The sequence below is a fragment of the Osmerus mordax genome, chromosome 4 (genome assembly GCF_038355195.1).
Source record: "Osmerus mordax isolate fOsmMor3 chromosome 4, fOsmMor3.pri, whole genome shotgun sequence".
Classification (NCBI taxonomy): Eukaryota; Metazoa; Chordata; class Actinopteri; order Osmeriformes; family Osmeridae; genus Osmerus; species Osmerus mordax.
Window position 1 is genome coordinate 5,244,217 of NC_090053.1, and position 19,536 is coordinate 5,263,752.

General features: G+C 51.0%; 1 protein-coding gene across 2 annotated transcripts in view; it reads right to left on the minus strand.

The window, feature by feature from the left end:
• mical3a (microtubule associated monooxygenase, calponin and LIM domain containing 3a) overlaps positions 1-19,536 on the minus strand; it is a 39,056-nt gene that overhangs the window by 9,796 nt on the left and 9,724 nt on the right. The window contains exons 17-38 of one of the 2 annotated variants that reach the window (XM_067234551.1): positions 19,081-19,182; positions 16,825-16,887; positions 16,407-16,517; positions 16,024-16,116; positions 15,485-15,595; positions 15,161-15,259; positions 13,580-13,696; positions 12,959-13,145; positions 12,487-12,581; positions 12,136-12,229; positions 8,590-8,788; positions 8,102-8,382; positions 7,625-7,717; positions 6,768-6,926; positions 6,235-6,297; positions 5,203-5,277; positions 4,927-5,040; positions 4,706-4,788; positions 2,590-4,588; positions 2,317-2,411; positions 2,039-2,191; positions 396-446 (exon numbers count right to left, since the gene is read on the minus strand). In XM_067234551.1, coding sequence (XP_067090652.1) covers positions 396-446; positions 2,039-2,191; positions 2,317-2,411; positions 2,590-4,588; positions 4,706-4,788; positions 4,927-5,040; positions 5,203-5,277; positions 6,235-6,297; positions 6,768-6,926; positions 7,625-7,717; positions 8,102-8,382; positions 8,590-8,788; positions 12,136-12,229; positions 12,487-12,581; positions 12,959-13,145; positions 13,580-13,696; positions 15,161-15,259; positions 15,485-15,595; positions 16,024-16,116; positions 16,407-16,517; positions 16,825-16,887; positions 19,081-19,182 — 4,437 coding nt within the window. The remainder of the gene's footprint in view (positions 1-395; positions 447-2,038; positions 2,192-2,316; positions 2,412-2,589; positions 4,589-4,705; positions 4,789-4,926; positions 5,041-5,202; positions 5,278-6,234; positions 6,298-6,767; positions 6,927-7,624; positions 7,718-8,101; positions 8,383-8,589; positions 8,789-12,135; positions 12,230-12,486; positions 12,582-12,958; positions 13,146-13,579; positions 13,697-15,160; positions 15,260-15,484; positions 15,596-16,023; positions 16,117-16,406; positions 16,518-16,824; positions 16,888-19,080; positions 19,183-19,536) is intronic. The other variant, XM_067234552.1, reaches the window with a different exon arrangement.

Consider the following 19,536-nt stretch of genomic DNA (forward strand, 5'->3'; position numbering starts at 1 on the left):
AAGGGAAGTCTGTAACAGGAACGGGAAGTTGGAGTCAGAGATCTCATTCAACAGCAGCACTGGAGAGGGAGCGGAGTGCTGCAGCGACAGGCTGGTTAACACGAGACCGGGTCAGACAAAAGAACAGCCCTGTGACAGTGGCCACAGTGGACAAATCAGTCATGTGACCAGAAAAGTAAAAGGGGTGCAGAACAGGTTGAGCACCCCAGCAGACAGAGGGCGCTGTGATCTGGCTGAGACATGCATCCCGAGAGCCCAGTTAGTGGAACAGCGAGGGCTGGATGTTTTTGTGAGATGTTGGGGACAGGAAAGAAGGGGGGGGGTTAGGGTGGTGGATGGAACGGCACATGCGCAGGGGGATTTGCCCATTAGGGATGGATGGATGTACACACTACCTTCGTGGCGTACGATCTCTTGAACGCCAGTGCGTGAGGGACATAGACAGACTTGGGGAGACAGAACAAAAACAAACAAACAAAAACATGGAGAACAAACAAACACCAAACAAATGGTATGATTAAATGGGTTAAAACTCATGTTAAACCAACCAAAATCAAATCAACACCGTTCAACCAAATTAATGGTCCAAACAGACAGGCAGTGCTATCCCCCCACACTGACAGATGGCGAAGGTTGTCGTGGTGAAATGTAAACAAACAACAATATTACGAATGATTCATGTCACATTCAAAGTACAAGGCCCACTGAAATACGGGCCCAATGACAATAAAACCTCATGAATGCCATCACTTGAAATACTTTTCTAAACAGATTCATCTGAACTGCTAACCTATCAAAACAGTCTCACCTGAAACAGGTGGGCCTATCTACCAACACGTCTCTAGAAATCTATAAGACGACACCAACTACAGAACACCATAGCTATCCTAGACCACAGAGAACTAGGCTCCTACCCTCCCTGTAGAGCAGTCTAGAACCAGACAAGCTTACAGGACAGAACTGGGTCATTGTGTAGGAAATGTGTGGACTGTACGTTCGTGACAAATCTGCTGACATGTACAGTGTAATACAATAATCCTGTATGTTTGATCTTCTCCATTCTAGCTCAGCCACCTTGTCAGAGGACTGGCTGAGTGTGATCCTCTTTAGTCTTCATGTAAAACGGGAGTCAGGTGGCTGAGCGGTTAGAGAATCGGGCTAGTAATCAGAAGGTCTCTGGTTTGATTCCAGGCCGTGTCAAAATGACGTTGTGTCCTTGGGCAAGGCACTTCACCCTACTTGCCTCGGGGGGAATGTCCCTGTACTTACTGTGAGTCGCTCTGGATAAGAGCGTCTGCTAAATGACTAAATGTAAAACTTGGGAGAAGAAACACCGACAGACTCGGTAAGACTGAAGGAACTGCGAAAGTAAACTGTGAACTGTGAAAGTGATGAACAGCTGAAGATAATGAATGCATGCCTCTTGCCATGGGCGACATTCTTAACATTTCATTCTCTAAACACATTAGACAACAGACAACCAAAAACTTCTGATGTTCAACCATTCCAAAACATCTTATTCATAACATGCAAATACAATTATATGAGTGGGACTCATTTTGCAGATCTCATTCTGTGCTTATTTTCGCATTCTTTAATGTGATTTGCAAAGCAATCGAAAAAATCAGTGTTGAGATTGCAATATAAATCACATTAAAGAATGTTAAAATATGCAACGTTTTTCAGAAACTGCTCATCTAGTCATAATGTATTTGACTGATGCCTCCTTGTTTTGCTCATACATTCAGGAAAATTCCACTTGTGGTGAACTGTGGAAGTATGGACTGAATTGGAAAACTTGAATTGTATCAAGGTGAGTCCTAATATGGAGAACTTATGATGACGCTTCAGGCTGTTCATCTGTTGAATAAACTGCAGTATCTATTAAATGTTCACAATAAATATCAATGTATAAAAAAAAATATATAGGTCATGTGTGTGAGTGTGGCAAATCTCATACAAGATAAGGAAGCCCCACTCGATGTTTAATGGTTGAAATTCAAAAGCATTTGTTCCACTGCTCTACCCATCAAAATACCTCCTCCTCGTCTTTCTCTCTGACTCTCTCTCTTCCCCGATCCCTCTCCCTTTCCTTCTCTTTTTCCCTCTTTCTCTCCTCCTTCATTCTCTCCTCCTTTATGGCATCCTTCTGGATGCCTGACACTAGGTCAAAGATATCGGTATGCCGATGCTGAAGAGAAGAAAAAGAAGGTTTAAACACAAACGAACAAAGATCTGGAGCCCTGCGTGGAGATGAGATGGTGCGAGCGACCATGGAGAGAGAGCGGGCAGCTCTGAGGCCTGGAGGAGGCTCACCTCCATCTTGGACTTCTGAGAGGACCTCTCCAACACATCGTCGCAGGACAGGTCGGAGTCCTCAGAGAAACTCAGGTTCCTACGGCAACGCAGATCTGCAGCACACACAAACGGCACCACCCAGCATGTCTTACTTACCGGAGTGATATAGAAACACCTTACAACACAGTATACAACTCCATGGGCATTCAAGTATCATATTGATGCATTCAACATGTACTGTAGGAGTACAATGCAGTAGGTGATACCCCAGGCCCCCTTCCTCCCTCTCACCTGAAGACTTCCCAATAGGTGGCGTTCTTTTTTTCCCAGAATCCTGTGTGGTGGAGCTGGAAGGCGTGCTAGGGCAGGACTTGTCCTCCTTCTTCTTCTTGTCCTTCTTGTACCCGGAGAAGACGGCCTTCCACAGAGACTTGTGTTTGGGCGGACTGTCGTCTGTCCCGTGCTTGTCCGAGCCCCTGCTCTCACTCTTGGATTTCTTCTCCTTCTTGTTCTTCCTCGGGGAGAAGAGCGAGCTGCGCTTCTTGCTCTTGCCTCCAGAGGAACAGTCCGAAGAGGCCAGGGAGCTGTCCAGACTCTTGTTGCTGCTGAAGAAGCGCTCGGGGAGAGTCTCGGCTTTCTTCGACTCCAGGGCCTTCACCGCCGACGTCTTGGGAGAGCTCGACGACTTCCTACCCTTCCCGGCGCTCTCGGAAGGCGACACGCTCCACGCCGCTTTGGCGGCGGCACCCTTGGCCGCCTCGGACTCCTTCATCCTGTCGAGCTGCTTGGCCATCGCGTCCTTCAGCACCTGGCTCTTCACCGACTTCTCCCTGGCCCTCATCCTCTCCTCTGCGATCTCCTTGGCTTCCGGGGAGAACTGGGTGGCCTTCTGGCCTTTGGAGGCCTGGCCGGGGAGCCCGGCGACAGGGATGTTTGGCTTGCCGTTCTCCATGGCCAGGGCTAGGTGGAGCGGAGGCTTGTCTCTGCCGGGCCGGCTGGTGGGCGGGGTATAGAAGCGATCCTGCGCGGTCGTGTCGGGCGTCCTCTCGTCGTACGTGTCGTCCACGTCGTCGGCGAACGGGATCTCCGCCACACACTCCACAAACGACTTCCGGACCTCCTCCCTCCGCGGCTTGCTCCGCTCCCGCCTCATCACCACTGGAGCCGGGGGGGTGGCTGGGGCCGGACCCCCCCCCGCCGTCCTGGGAGCAGGGGTGGGCGCCGCCACGGGGCTGAGCTGGGTCCTAGGCGCAGGCACGGGGTTGTTGGTCTTGCCCGAGGCCGGCTCCCTCGCGGCGGCCTCGGGCTTGGCGACGGGAAGGGGAGAAGGATGGGTGCCGTTGCTCCAGGACACCTGGTGCTTCTGCTGCCGGACCACGGCGGGGGACTCGTTAGGCGGGGGCGGAGGAGGGCTGGAGGGCGGGGTGAGCATGGTGGAGTCGGAGGTGTTGTAGTTGTCGCTGGTGGCCGTGCGGGACGAGCTGCCGTTGAGGCCGAGGCCCGAACTGCTGCTGAGGTCCCTGCGCTCCAAGCTGTCGGCCCGGGGCTCCACGGGGGAGATGACCTGGCCCTCCAGGGTGATGTTGAGCCTGCGGATGACCGAGCGGCCGGTGGTGAAGGTGGGCTTCAGGTCCTCCGACAGGTCGGGGGACTGGGACTTGGGTGAGGAGGAGTCAGGAGTGGAGAGCTTGGGACTGGTTCTCTCCGAAGCCCTGCTCCGGTCCAAAGGGGTCAGGCCCAGGCTCTTCCGAATCTCCGCGCTCTTTAGCCAGAACTCCTCAATGATGTCTGCCTTCTTGGACGGAGTCTCGTCTGAGGAGTCCAGGGACTTCTGGGGCTCTGGGGCGGACCAGTCAGAGGGGGGCTTGGTATAGGGGGTGGAAGTTACCGCCGGGACAGGCTGCGTGCGTACGGGGGAGTTGGAAGCGAGGGGGGAGCAGGGCTCCGGGCAGGAGAGGGGCTGGGCACAGATGGGGGACAGGGGGTTACCCGTGAGGGGACAGGAGGAGCGTGAGGGAAGGACGGGAGATTTGACGGGGACCGTCTCCGGCAGGGGGAGGGGCTGGGAGCGTATGGGGGAGCGGACGGGGGATCTGAGGGGGGAGACAGCGGGAGCAGGGGAGGGGGAGGTCACTAGGTTGGGGCTGGCGGATGGGGCGGGAGCCAGGGGACTCCTGGGACTGGCCGCCTGTGCCGTCCTCTCCGACTGGACCTCTTCGGGCCCATTGGGCTCTGGGAAGAAGCGAGGGCCAGGGGATTTGACCGGTGACGGCTGAGCGGTTGGAGACTTCTGGATAACAAGCCAGATTCATGTTTAGCTTCACACAAGATGGCATACACAAACAACAAATACAAGGTTTCACAACAGCATCCCAAAACCAGAGCCCTGCAGCTGGAAGACAATCACCTGTTTATCCAGCTCTGAGAGAGCTCCGACTGGCGTCAGCACCACGTCCCCAACCTCCTTCACTGGACTGACCGTGGATTGTTCTAGAAACAACAAAAACAACCGTTGTCACAGCGGTACAGACATGGAAGAGATTGAGATGTGTATTGCCAGCGTGTGTGTGTAGTGTATTTATGCAACGTGTATACACAGCCTAATCTAATCACAAAGTTTGTAAACACCGATGCTGGAGGGGATCCCACGACCCTCTGACTTCCTGTCCTCTTCAGTAAGTGCTTCCGAGTTCTCTGATTGGTGCAGACGAGCCTCGGCCTCCGCGTCTGATGGAATTTCCTCTGAAAGATCAACACAAACACACCATATCAACACACTAACTCAGGGGGGGGCTTGGGCTCACCATCACAGCACTACCAGCTACTCTGGGAGAAAATGCCGGACTAATGAGGGCCAAACAGACGTTAGAGGATGTCACTGTCATTGTCTCCACTCTGACTCACCCTGGTCCATCTCTGTGCCAGGCTCCAGGTCAGGGCTGTCTGCTTCAGCATCTGGGTCATCGTCATTGCATGGCTCTGGGGTCACACGGAACAGGACGTTAGACTGGGCCTGACCTAGTAAGGAGTTTACCACAGAAGAACATGAAAACTTGAACCTGACTGGCTGATATGAACTCCCTGAAAGTCTGGCTGTAGGCTAAACAAGGTCGAGAAATGTGAAGAAAACTTGTTCGCATAAATATCCTCAAAGATTTGAAGACCGGAATCAGATCAAAGAAGATGAAAGAGTAATACTCCAGTCTACATGTTTTCCTCTGGGGGGAAATCACCCCAGGGATTCACACTTGGAAACTCAGAAGTACAAATCAGAAACATGTTCATCTAGAAAAAGGTTAGGCACACAAGGCATTAGTGATTAAACACATGCACTGCTCCATTCCTGTTAATGGAGGCTCAAACAGAGCGGAAACACAACCAAAAGGTAATCCAGGCATCTGTTAGGTGACGGAGGTTACTGGACAAGCAGAGAGCCCTGGTCCTTGAGACCCAGCACGCTCGCAGAGACGCACCAGGTTCACGGTTCTGATCGTGTGGGAGTCCACCCCAATCTCAGAGGCATGCAGATGTTACTCTAGAACCTTCCAGGGGAATGACAGGCCCTCATTGAAGTCGCCCCTAGACGTCTAAACTGGCTTTCTCCAGGTTGTGATCGGTTTGATGGAGTGACGGTCCATCGTAACAGGTGACTGGTTGTTGTTTGTTAGCATTAGTGTTGTGTGGCGGGGCACCTACAACAGGCAGGGTGAGAAGGGCCCTCTGATAGCTGAGGGAGCCATGGCGGTCCAAGGCGCCATTATCCAAGAGAGACACGTGTGTCGCGCTCTCTCTTGTGACACGGCAACAGCATGCAAGTTTCGGAGTGCGCTTGTCAGAAAGGCTTTTCAGTCATGCTGTGTAGAAGGCCCATGTGCAGGCCAACGGAGCGTGTGAGCTAGGTAGCGAGGAGCGTGTGAAACCCTGACTCGGAGCTACCTCCAGACATGGACTCCAACCAGACTCTGACTGCCTCGTGTCGGGCTGAGGAGCGGGCGGGGGCTACGATCAGGCGACGGGACAGAACACAAAACAAAAAGGAAATGGGCGAGAGGAGATGGTTTGGACACGGACACAGACACGTTAACTCAAGGACACAAGGAAATTAAAACAACCAAACATAAAGGAGAACCAGGCACGTTCAACAGAATCAAACATCAACAAAGGGATGGAGAGACTACGGGGTTGTGACACCTGACCTCTGTCAGCCAGTCACAGCCCAGCAGTCCCAGGCAGACAGGGCTGGCATTCAGGCTTGATGCAAACATCACAACAACAGCAGCAGGACAAGTCAATCCACAGATCATTACAAACAGGAGCTTGGTTAGTGTGGGAGAAGGTGAGGCTGGTCCCAGACACATACAGCAGCCTCCACGCTGTAGAGACACCCGAGGTCCCCCACCCTGTGCCCCACAGCCAGGGGGCCAGCCCTGCCAGGGTTCCCCAGGAATCAGCTCCTCTGGCTGGGTTACCTGTGGAGGAGTGGCGGGTGAGCCCAGAGGGCTGCGAGGCTGAGGCTGGGGGATGACCCTCTGTGTTCCCCTCAGGCTGTAGGGGAGTGGGACTCAGGTCTGCCTGGAGCCCCAGAGGGTCCACAGGCTGCAGGATCTGCTGGAGCTGCAGGTTCCTGGCTGAAAGGGGCGGGGGAGGGGAGGGGGGGCATGGTTGATAATAGTTGGAGATGTGTTAAGGTGTGATTTGTTTGTGTGAAGAGGAGAAGGGAGAAGGCAAAAGAAGGAGAGGAATATGAAAAGAAGGGGGAGAAGGGAGAGGATGAGGACAGGATGAACATCCAGGTGTGTGTGGGGGGGAACACAGGACAGGAATAACAGGAGAGAGAAAGAAGAGAAGAAGCAGAAAGATGATTAAAGACCAGCAGTGTTTTAGATCGCCGCGGATGGAGGACGAAGGCTGCATGCTCTAGGAACAAAATATTAAATTAGATATTTATGTTTTACACAAAGAAACTCATACTTAAAAGGTTGCAATATTACAACTGACTTCAACGTCAATTTCTATGCATTACACACAGCAACACATGTTCTTATTTATATTCTGCTGATTAGTAGACAAGCATTACATTTGGGATAAAAGTAAAAAATGTTAAGGGTCGGAGTGAAACATAAAGTACAAACGCCAACTGCCCCTGTTGATAATCGGAATAAAAAAACGTTACATCTCAAACTAAATACAACCAAACACAAATGTGCCCCCCAAAAAAAACTCCCATCGGATGAAAAGAAGCCAACACAAACCAGGGTATTAATAAGACGTTCCGTCACACCAGGTTAGATGTCACTGTGCAAACACCCCCAGGCAGAGCTGCTACCTTTAAAAGTACCTGTGTCCTCTTCATCGACGAGGTGCTTCTCCAACCACAGACCTGACTGAAGCTCACGCTCCCAGGGGCAATACTCACCCTCTACCAGCAGGGGGAGACACAGCCCCAACAATACCCAACACAGGTGAGCAGGTGGGCAGACACATGGTGTGAGAGAGGAGGAGATTATGAGAGACACAGAAGATGGGGAGACGAACGACTGAACAAAGACGGTGCCAGGGGCCAGGGTAAGATTACAGATCAGGTCGACACTGTCCCTGGCTTGAAACTGAGCTGAGCTGAAGACAGGATGAGGGGCTGACGTGAGGAGGCGAGGGAGACACAGGCGAGGGGGAACAAACGGAGGTCGTTTGGGCGTCTCGCTGAGTGACACCTGACTAGGATGAACCTTGATAAAACACCAACACCCACCTCAGCAGACACGCCCATCAAGAAGACCTTCAAAACATCTTCAAACTTATTTACCATCGCTTGAGTCTTCCTCCTCTTCCTCCTCTTCCTCATCCTCCTCCTCCTCTTCATATTCCTCCTCCTCCTCCTGCTCCTCCTCCTCCTCCCTGGCAGTGCCAGCGAGCGCCCGCTCGTGGCTCCCGGCTTCTGGGTCGCTGTCTGTCCGCAGCTGGGCATGGAGCTCCACTGCCTCCTTCCAGGGCACGCCCCCCAGATCAGAGGGGCTGTGGGGCTCCTCCTCCCCCGGCTCGTCCTGGTCCTCATCCTCATCCTCCATGTCAGACTCGGAGCTACTGCTGCAGCAGACGCAGGAGAACAGAGGGTTAGCGTCTTTGTAGCGGAAAGCTATGATTCCAGGTGACGGATATCTACAGCTTCAAAACGGGCGTTTCCCACACGGTTCCACCTGAGGCTCGGAAAGGAGTTCCGAACGAGTTCTCTTATCATCCCCATCACGGTCTCCCTCCGGCCCCCCTCTCCTCCTCGCCTCCCGCCCCCCTCACCTGGAGCCCAGCAGGTCGGCGTCCGTGGCCTTGTCCAGGACGCTGCTCAGGTTGTGCTCAGCCAGCGTCTCCTCGGGCACCTCCTCCAGCTCCTCCTCCCTCTGCTGGGACGTGCGGTAGTTCTCCAGCTCGATGCGCTCCGGCGTGCCGCGCAGACGCTTGGCCAGGCTGGGCTCCTGCAGCCCGTTCACCTCTGCTCCTGGGGGCGAGGGAGAGGGGGGGGGGGGGCAGGGGCAGAGCAGGGTGGAGGGATGGGGGGGGGGGGATACATACAGGAAAACTGAGTATGAGAGTCAGAAGGGACGTTTCTGCGTCAGATGAGGCGGGAGGTGTCGTGGAAGTTTTTGGGAGAATCAATAGTTTAAGCTGAAGTCGGGTGAAGTAAGTAAAATTTCTTTCCCAGAGGTCTGGAGAGGAGGATGCCTCAGCAGTGCAGGAGCCATGCAAGGCTGAAGGGCGGGCTTCAAACCAAACCACACCACCCGGGTCCTTCCAAACACCATATTAAGAGAGTGCTCTGTATCTCTAAACATCCCAAACTCCTAGAAAACCCTTATGAGGACTGATTCACTCAATTTGAACTTGAACAGTGGCCATGTGTGATGTGGGCCAATTGTGGCAGAACTGTTTCATGTTCAGGAGGAAAGTCCACCACATCCTGCAGGCATGGTCGTTCATGTGAACAAAGTGGCGAAATAACTTGGATTGAGAAGCCAAATAGACTCTGGCTTTATAAAAGAAACAATCTTTGTGCCAAGCGAGGGAACAGACTGCCCTTCAGTCTGACAGCGTTTGAACACACTTTAATGAACTTCCTTCCCAAGAGACACGCTTCCATACAGTACCTGCAGATGACACCACCCCCTGTACATCATGAACATCAACACTGCACACTGGACACTCCTGTTTCATCCATGTCCATTTTTCTTCTCAAGTTTGGCTCTGATCAGACAAATGCTCCATGAACATGTCAAGACTGGCCAGCCTTTCCATCAGTGTCGTTCATATTGTAATTTGCCTTAGTAATTATATAACTATAAGTGAGATAAGTTAATTTCTTAATATGAATAATCATATTGCACATTAGTCACTTTCCAATTATCAATTTATTGCAGGTTCTTACAGCGAATCACAAATTATTAGCAGGTTATCTATACGTTTTAATAACTATTTTGGTATTTGTATTCATTGGTATTTGTATTCATATAATCACATAATAATAATAGGCAACAGGGTTATGGTTGGTACCTTGCCTTTTTCCCACCTAGGAAGCAACTTTCAATCCAGATGGACTCACAGACTCCGAGTCTGGCTTAAACCTAATCTTAGTTGATACCAAATTGTTAAACTTAACTTAAACCATCAGGTCTGTATGTTGCTAGGCTAATACTGAGCTGAGGTCAATCTAAGCGAGCGTTTTGGCTGTGAGAGACAATGTGCTGGTGGCGATGAACCCATGCAGCTGCCACCAAGGCATAGTGAGGTGAGGAGAGCCAGTGAGGAGAGCCAGTGAGGAGAGCCAGTGAGGAGAGCCAGTGAGGAGAGCCAGTGAGGAGAGCCAGTGAGGAGAGCCAGTGAGGAGAGCCAGTGAGGAGAGCCAGTGAGGAGAGCCAGTGAGGAGAGCCAGTGAGGAGAGCCAGTGAGGGCGTGGCGTCACACTGAGGCTGACCGAGGCCTGCTTGTGCCAGGGGATGAGAGGGAACCCAGGAGGGGGGGCATGGAGGCAGCTGGTGAAGCGACATGTCTGATGAGAGAGACTGAAGGAAGCCACCTGACGGCTCAACGGGAGGCCCAGTTCACTGTGGCACTGACATCCTCAGTCCGTCACAAAGCAGTTTAGGGTAAGCTAGTCAAAATATCTCTGAAGATGATGTGGTCCGTAGTGTTTAAAATGGATAACTGCCCTGACATCTACACAGCTTAGTTCCAGAACTCTCTTCCCCTTTTTAGTGAATCCAAGATAGAAGATCAGCATGCATTGTGAAATGATTCTTTTTTATATGTAAATGGTTGAAAGTCACTATTAAACCCTATTTCTGTGCTGTAGAATGGTAGGATCAATACTTAATACTCACCTTACATTGAATCCAAGATGGGATTCTCAATGTTACTGCCCTTACAGACAATTTACTACTTACTCACCTGTACTACATAGTTATTCCACATGAGCCTAAATTAAACTAGTTTGACACCAATGTAAAACTCCACTAGTGACTGACTGTGAAGGAGACGATAGAAGCAACATTGAGTCGTGAGCCAAGCAAGGAGCTGTTAGAAGGAGATGTTAGAGTTGTGGAGAAGAGAGGGAGAAAGAGAGGGAGAAAGAGAGGGAGAAAGAGAGGGAGAAAGAGAGGGAGAAAGAGAGAGAGACAGAGAGAGAGACAGAGAGAGAGAGAGAGAGAGAGAGAGAGAGAGACAGAGAGACAGAGAGAGGGAGGGAGAGAGCAGACAGCAGGGGTGCAGCAAGAGAGGACAGCTCATTGCCCAGCAGTGAGATCTGATGAAGGACAACCGAGTGGGGGGGGGGTCACATTATCTATAAAAGCGTCTGCTAAATGAATACATTATGCGTTACGTAATTTCTCAATAGACCCAGTCATAAGCACTACAGGCACGGAACTAAAAGCTGCTGATAGGAGGGTGAAAGGTAAAGCTTACAAAAGGACCAATCACAAGCACTTATACAGGCATGTCATTCAAATAGTAAGCTGCTTCAGAAAGGGGAGGGGGAAGCAGATAGTAGAGCTTACAGAGGGGACCAATCACAAGCACTGATACAGGCAGGCTTTAGTGTTAACTGTCCAACTGGAAAAGGTATAGCTTAAGTAAAAGTCACAGAGCTCTACTAGTTACAATCACAAGAGAAGAAGAGTTTGGCTTTTCATTAAAGCATAGTAAGGCAAGAGACTTAATTTTTAAAATATACTGTGTACTTCTATGTGTTACAGTTAAAGATAAGCAGGTACTATCGATTCACTGGGTTAAGTAGATGCAAAAGGGTGCTTCGAAAAGTCGACTTCAGCAGTTCCACAAGCAGCTATGCTATAAAGCACTCCATTTGGCCTGACTGTCTTTAATATCCAGCCAACAGTCATTAAAACTTTGCATCAAGCCAAACGTGCTCGCAAATCACAGTCCCGGTAAACTGGTGCCAACCAACAGGAGTCAAGAAGAGCAGTTGCATTTTTTTTTCTCGGAAAACACAAATCACACACACAGAATTACGAGGTTTACATCTACAGGAGTCAGGGAGTCAGCAGGCTGGAGCAGCAACACAGTCCCACTACGGTGAGATTAGTTGGAGGGGGCTAAGTCTACAGGAAGTGAGGTCATGCTAGAGGAAGTTGAGCAGAGCATTGAGGCTGAAGCAGCAGAGGAGGTAGAGACAGTATGTGAAGAAGAAGGGGATATCCAGCGGGCGGTGCGCCACCTGGTGGCAGGTCCACGACAGCGTGCGACGGAGGGTGCGCAGAGACCCCCCCACTCCTAGCCCCAGCCTCAGGGCCAGGTGAGGGGGCCCAGCTAAGGGGGAGAAGGTCAGGGTACCTGAGGGCCGGCGCTCGGTGGGGGTCGTGGCGGCTGCCAGCGCACGCCCCGGGGCGTCCACGGTGACGGGAGAAGGCTGGGACACCTGGTTGTCCTGGAGACAGGGTTGAAAAGTCAAACTGGGTCAAACGCGCCAACAGACCTTTCTATCCAGCACAGTGACGCGTCAAATAAGCTGGTGACCTCAATAAAACTCAACAACAAGAGATATCAGCGCAAACATTCCACACGTTCTTTGGATAGCTACAGCAGGGAAGGGTCAGCAACAACAACACGCGACCTAAATTGTTTCAGGACAAAACGTCCCATAGTTCGCCCTTGCGGAGTCTGAAGTAGAAAGAGTGCGGGTACCTTATCGTGGAGAGTTGTCGGGGCGGGGGCGGGTCTCTTCCTCTGAGCCTGTCCCGACAGACGGTAACAGTAGTGGGGTTTGCAGTAGAACTTCCCTGCAGTAGTGGAGACATACAAGGCCTTTCAGTCGCAACGTTAACATAACCTCACAGGAACGCAGTGCTTCATCTGTTACATAAGCTTGGAAACAACGCCTGCGGGTGCCGTGAAAGTGTGGAGGCCTTAAACAGACAGGCTGATTGTCCTATCCTCCCTCCCTCCCTCCTCCATGTTAGCTCCCCGTGGGACAGAGCCAGCCCCCCCTTGCCCGCCCCCCCCCCCCCTCAGATGCCATAGTGTCCAGTGAGAAAAGGCAATTCTGTCCCTGCTAACAGGCTGCAGCTTGCCCATTAGCACAAAGCAGCCCACCCTGACCCAGGAAGGAGAGATATGGAATCAGGAAACTGGGCTGGACTCGCAGGACTACTCTCACCGTCCTCCACGTCGAAGGCGTACGAGGAGAGTCGCAGCGTGGTGCCGCAGTAGTCGCACTTGAAGCAGCTGCGATGGAAGAACTTTCCCTCGGCACTGAGCCTCTCCATCACGTACACGCGCTTGCGGCAGAAGAAACACACGTCGCTGCCCCCGATGTTCACGGGGAACTCCTTCCTCAGCGAGCCCTGCGGGGGAGAGAAGACTGGGTGAGGATCTGGGAGGAGGGAGGGGGAGGGAAGAACAGGGAGCACCACACATATCCTGAAGATCCAGCTTCAAATCACACCATTCACAGCCCGACTGGGACCGAGCCTTTTATAGGGTTAGATTAACACCAGGGGAGGGGGAAAGCACACTTGTTGATTATTGTGTCATATTGTGTGCCCCAGAAAGGGTCAAATATTCCACACAAACACAACCAGAGTGAGTTAGCTTGAAGTCACACACTTCCAGCTCCATTCTCTTCAACTAGGAACTCTAGTTAGAGGAAGAAAGTCCAAAACACTAGCAACCACAACTGGAGGAGCTAGCTACGGTCAGTTACCCCCCTGGGTCTAGATGCCCTATACATGCTTCTACAGGGTTCTGGACTGGACCCGACCACACCACGCACTCTTACCAGTTCCACTAGTTCCCTCTTGCCAAGAAGGGGCTTGGGCTCCTCCTGGGTCTGGAGCTGATTGGCTATCTGCTCAGCCAATGAGCTCACACCCCCTGTGTACATCTTTATATATCTCTATCAACAGACAGAGATGAAGGGACAGGAGGATGAGGGAAATAAAAAGACATAAGGAAATGAAGTGACAGTGAGGAAGAGAGACAAACAGAAACATTTGAGTAAAAATCAAGCGATGGAGAAAGAGCAGTATGTCAGTGAGGTGTATGTAGGGACACAAAGTGACAGGAAGTGAGGTAGATGTAGGGATACAAAGTGACAGGAAGTGAGGTAGTTTGGCAGAGAAAACAAGGAAATTCATGAATGAAAGTAAGGCACTAGAGTAGAGAGCGGAATTGCAATTGGTGTCATGAGAGGATGAATTAAGTCATGTTTTGGTTGACCAGGCGTCTAAAGTAGACGTGTATGTAGCATGTTTGACTGGGCAGGCATGTCAAAACAATGAGAGTTGCAGTCTGAATGATTGTTAGGCAATGGCTGACTCACTCCACATTACATGCAGTTCCTGGTGAAAGCATGGTAGACTGTGAGATTTTGGGCACTATGACAGATAAACAGATCGGATGTTCTACCAGTATTTCAATGAGGAGCCAAAGCTGTTAAAAGGATCCATGGCTGGGTAATGCCTTCAATCCAAACTGAACTCATGTCCACACACTCCCACAGTCACACACTCCCACAGTCACACACTCCCACAGTCACACACTCCCACAGTCACACACTCCCACAGTCACACACTCCCACAGTCACACAGTCACACACACAGTGTCCATGTTCTCTGCTGCCATGTGGCTAATAAGCCAGACAGTCAAGTACTGATGGTCACCATGGATACCAGAACAGCCTATTCGTTCAGGCCATAATCAACTATGAGTATGTTGAACCAGACCTGAAGTCAGCAGATTCTACCAAAGCTTCTTTCACCCTGAAATTGCTTGGATTAGATCTATTAAATATCCTCAAAATAGCAGTTATCCTGCTGGGCCAGAATTTACACAGTTATTCCAGCCCCCCAGCCATGAAAACGAGCGATAATCTTGGAAGAGATTTATCCTAAATGTACATGCTGTACTTTGAAGTCCGGCACTCCATTCTGACCAGCCTGTGATTACAGCAGCCTAGCTCAACAGGGTGTGTCAACATGAGACTTAGTCACGCTGGTCCTTCTGGTAAAATAAAAAAAACATGTTGTAGGGATTCTCTCAGTAACTGTACAGCCAGACAGGCCACACCTAACACAGCACTGGTATCTGACCTCTGTCTCTATAGACACAGATCCCTCCTCCTCTCCATCACTGTGCCAGACCACCACACCCAGAGAATTACACTGCTGGGAGTTTCAGTATGCTTTAAACTCCTACTGGTTCTGAAACTTGAGAGCTGGTTCTCCTACATGCAGGACATGCAGCAGCCCGCTGAAAGCCCTGCCTGCTAAATGGATTTCCACCAGTGTAACTCACGTATCATGCAAGTAGAAAGTTATCAGTCAGTGGTGCATTTTCACTCCACCCCAGCAGGGGGTACCTGTCTCTCTGGTGAGGGGAGTGGGGATTCAGGGCTGGAGTTCAGGCTTCTGGACAGCTGCCACTGCTGTATGAAGAAAGGGGATGGCTTTTTGGAGGGCTCCAAAGGAGAGAGGGGGGAAAGGAGAGGGAGAGGTAAGACTGAAGTGGAGACTGAAGGAGAGAAAAACAGCAGGAATGTTCCGGTAAAGAAGCTGGTACAAAGAAATTACAAATGTTCTGATTACTTTCTCAAATCAAACACATCTTATAAAGCAAGATAGGTCCGTTCTTAAGAGGCATAAACCAGTGCGCAGAGAATCCAGGGTGATAAGAGGTGTTTCACCTTTGGTTTAGCTGGCTTGTCTTTAAACTGTGAGGCTAGCTGCTCAGCCCTCTCCTGAATGCTAGGCACATGTATGGGCACCTGATCATCAGAGCGCAACGGCTCTGGGTCCTGTCGGAGAGAGGTACTGTTAGAGGAGAAGAGAGGACTGAAGAGGAAAGGATAGCAATGGTGTCAGTGCCGTTAAAAAGACCTGAGCAAAACGAACGAGCAGTAGAGGGATATTGGATGGGATATTTAGACAAGCTAGCTAGTGACGGAAGCAGATCAAGCATCCCCTTCTGACTCACATAGGGATTTAACAAGGATGCAGTGACTTGTAACACCTAGACATGGCTGAGCCTCAGTTCCCCATATTAGCAGGGATCCCTATGAGGCAGTTATTGGAGGCCAGCTCCAGAGCCATTTTCCACGAGGCAGGGCAGGGGGCAGACAACAGGCTGAGAGCAGGGCTATAACAGCTAAATCATGTCAAGGTGCACTGGGGTGTTAGTATTAGCTTCACTGCAATTCCACTCCTCCCCACCAGGGGGAGGTACCTGTTTGAGGGCCTCTGGGGAAGGGAGAGATGGTTCTGGACTCTGGCTCAGCTGCCACTGTTCTATGAAGAAGCGAGACGGCTTTTTCTTAGGCTCCAGGGGGAGAGAGATAAGAGAGGGAGGGGAAAGAGGAGTGTTGACAGACAGAAAGAAAGAATGGTGGATAAGGCCAATTTATTTGTGGCACTTCTGCTTGAGGCCTTACGCATGAATAAAACAAAAATGTTCCCATTTCAAGAAAGCATGCTTAAACAGAGTCAAAATGCACCCCGTCGCTATCAGAAAACGGAATTGTTTAAAACCCGAACTCTACATCCACACTCCAAAATCCATATTCACTGCTCTAGCCTAACGCACCACACCAAACCATGCATGGTGTTTACCTTGGGCTTCTCAGGCCTGCCTCTAAACTTAGAGATCAGGCACGCAGCCCTCTCCTGTATGCTAGGGATGTGGATGGGCCCTGGATCCTCCAGGTGTAGCGGCTCCCAGTCCTGTACAGAGACTCTCCATCAGCCAATCCCATCAGTCATGTTGGTATGAAGCTATGGACATGCAGGTACTGGTTGTACTGCGTGCATCTGATTAGATCAGTAGGACGTCACTTAGTGCCACGGTGACTTAGCGAGTGTGCCCTGCAGGAGCAGGGTACTCTGACAAATAGTGTTGATGTTCAGACTCGGCTCAACGATCCTTTGTCAGACGAGATGAAGTCTGTGTTTGTGTTATCGGTAGTTCTACTGTAACCCAGCAAGCAGCCCTTTGCTATAAACAACCCCACGCCCATGCAACCATGGTTACCCTGTGTGTCAGAGTCATCCGGTCTTGGACACTGTCCTCCTCCTCGACTAGTCTATCACTCTGCTGTAGGACACACACACACACACACACACAGGCAGACAATTACACACACACTCTTTGGGTATTCAGACACTGTACGTTGCTTAAGCTGGAACTATCCAATCCATATGGCTGAAACCCTCAATTTGTACCTATAACCATATTAGTCGACACACATCCGCAGGTGACATGGCTCCAAACCCACCTACACAGTCAACCAGTAAACAGACACATCCTCTCAGGACCACAATAGCAACCCACTCACCAGGATAAGGAAACCACAGTATACACAGACAGTACATGAAGGTTATGTTGGTCAGTTGTTTGAGGAGAGGAATAGTGAGATTGTCCACTACTGCGGCTGTCTACACCGAGGGCACAACTGACGAACTAGGACAGAGGGGAGCCAGGGGCACCTGGGTGAGAGACCAGATTAGAGACCACCAGGACAGAGGCCAGGTTAGGACAGGGTGGTATGGGAATGGTGTGCCATAGGCACGGCACAGGCCGACCGTCACCTGTGCGTGAAGCGAGAGCGAGGAGGCGGAGGAAGAGGAGGAGAGGAGGATGGTTTTCTTAGGGCAGCTCCGAGAGCCCGTGGTGGAGTCTGTGTTGCTGTTTGCCTTCAGAAAACAGGAGAGGAGAGGAAGTCACTTGCTGGTGGCACTGGCCAGGCACATGGGCTCGACACACACACATGCACCGCGCACGCACAACCCATGCACACACACAAACGCACACGAGGCACACAAACGAACACACAGACACACGCACAGACCACCCACAGACAGAAAGTGGAAACAAGTCAAGTTGGATGAACTGGATGAACATGGCCGCACTGGCTGTCAGGGAAGGAGACGCTTGCAAGGAAGAAACGTAATCTTATTTGAGCACTCATTCATCCGCCAAGTATAAACTATACAGCTAACTGAAACCAGCAAGAGAACCGTGAGAGTTTTCCCTCCACAGCCCCAGAACCTTCAGGAAGCTTGTGCAGCCAAGGGAGAGAGAGAGGGGGACAGCATGATGACCAGAGTATGAAACACTGTCATGAGTGTGCGAGTTCTTAAAATAAAGCTATTTGTACGCGGGCTAAGCTAGGGCTGGGGAAAACAGTTGAGAGTGTGTGAGAGACGGAAAAGTCGGTCTGTCTCTCTCACTGTCCACTTCGTCCGGATTCTAATGACTTGTACTCAAATATTTCACCTCAACATAGTCTCCCATCGCTTATTTTCAGCCCCATTATTAGATTAAGGATTGGGGCCCATCACTGGAATAGCACTACTCACGAGTTCACCCCTTCTAGCCTCTGATAAGCCTATTGCGATACTGTCAGTGGACCTGTGATGAGTGTATCTTGTACCAAGTGAACATCTACACAGCACAGTGCAGGAACTCTTTTGCTACTAGCGTTAGCAGCCACCAAGCAATGGCCAACTATGCTCAGTGAAAACATGGCTAGCCAGATGTGCCTGTGGTTAGCTGGGAGAAGCTTAGCTGGGAGGGCAAAAGCAGGTTCTCTGAGATGGTTACCCATCACCCAGCTAACTTATCTAAGCTAAAGTAAAAGCCTTTTTGTCTATGGAAGCAGGGCAAACTAGCTAGCGCTGGGTTAGCAGTCGTCTGTCCCCGGCTCGAGGGGCTATGCGTCCTCCTACCACAAAGCTGTCGTACCTGTTCCCCTCGACTGGGCAGGGTCTGACACTTGACCCTCTGCTTATAGCGGAAGCTCAGCTGCTCCTGTTGCTGTGTGCGTTTCTGCGGGGACAGCCAATGGGAGTGGAGCATAGTGGCGAGGTTGGGAGGGAGAGGTGTGCCACAGAAGACAGAGAGAACATGTCACAATGTCTGGCTCTCTGGCTAACTACGACAGTCAGGACGACGATGGACCAAACACACGCACGCATGCATTCCCACACTCAGTTCACAAATTTTACTTGGATAGTCAAACTCAAAACTAGTTAGTGAACAACCCATGACTAAGACACTGGGATATCTACTGATTATATCCTGTACCACTCCAAAGGGCAAAGTCCACAGCAGCTGTCTTCAGGGCGGGGTTATGGCTTTCATAATGGCTAGTCGGCTAGTACTGGAACACAAAGTAGCTATCTCCATCTTCACTACCACACAGCGGAGACGGATGGTTAGGAGGTTTAGTTTAGGGGTTAAACCAGGGCCTGGGAAAAGGGGGATGGGGTCCACTTCACTCATTACCTTTCTCCACGCTGGAACGGGGGCCAAGCGCACTGGCTCTTTCAAGGGGGCAGGTGAAGGGGCTGGGGGCAGCAAAAGGTTCAGATTTGGCAGAGAGTCTCCCTGTAGCCCAGAAGAAGATGAGGAACAGCCGGAGAGGCAGATGAGAAACCAAGGCAGAGTGCAACCCACAGTGAGTCATAGTCAGGAGAAAAAGAGGAGAGGAAGAATGGAGGGATAGAGAGCGAGAGCGAGAGAAGGAAGGAAATCATGAGATGAAGGGGTCATTCACGGTTGGAAAATATGAGAGCTAATGAACAAACCACAAAGCAGTGGTGTGGTATGTCACCCGGAGGGAGATGGGACTACAACACAACATGCTTTCATCTTCATTACACCCACGTGAAAACTTCCTAGGTCCGTTTCAAATGGAGAAATAACCATGCAGGAAACAGAAGGGTCAGAGAGGGACAGAGG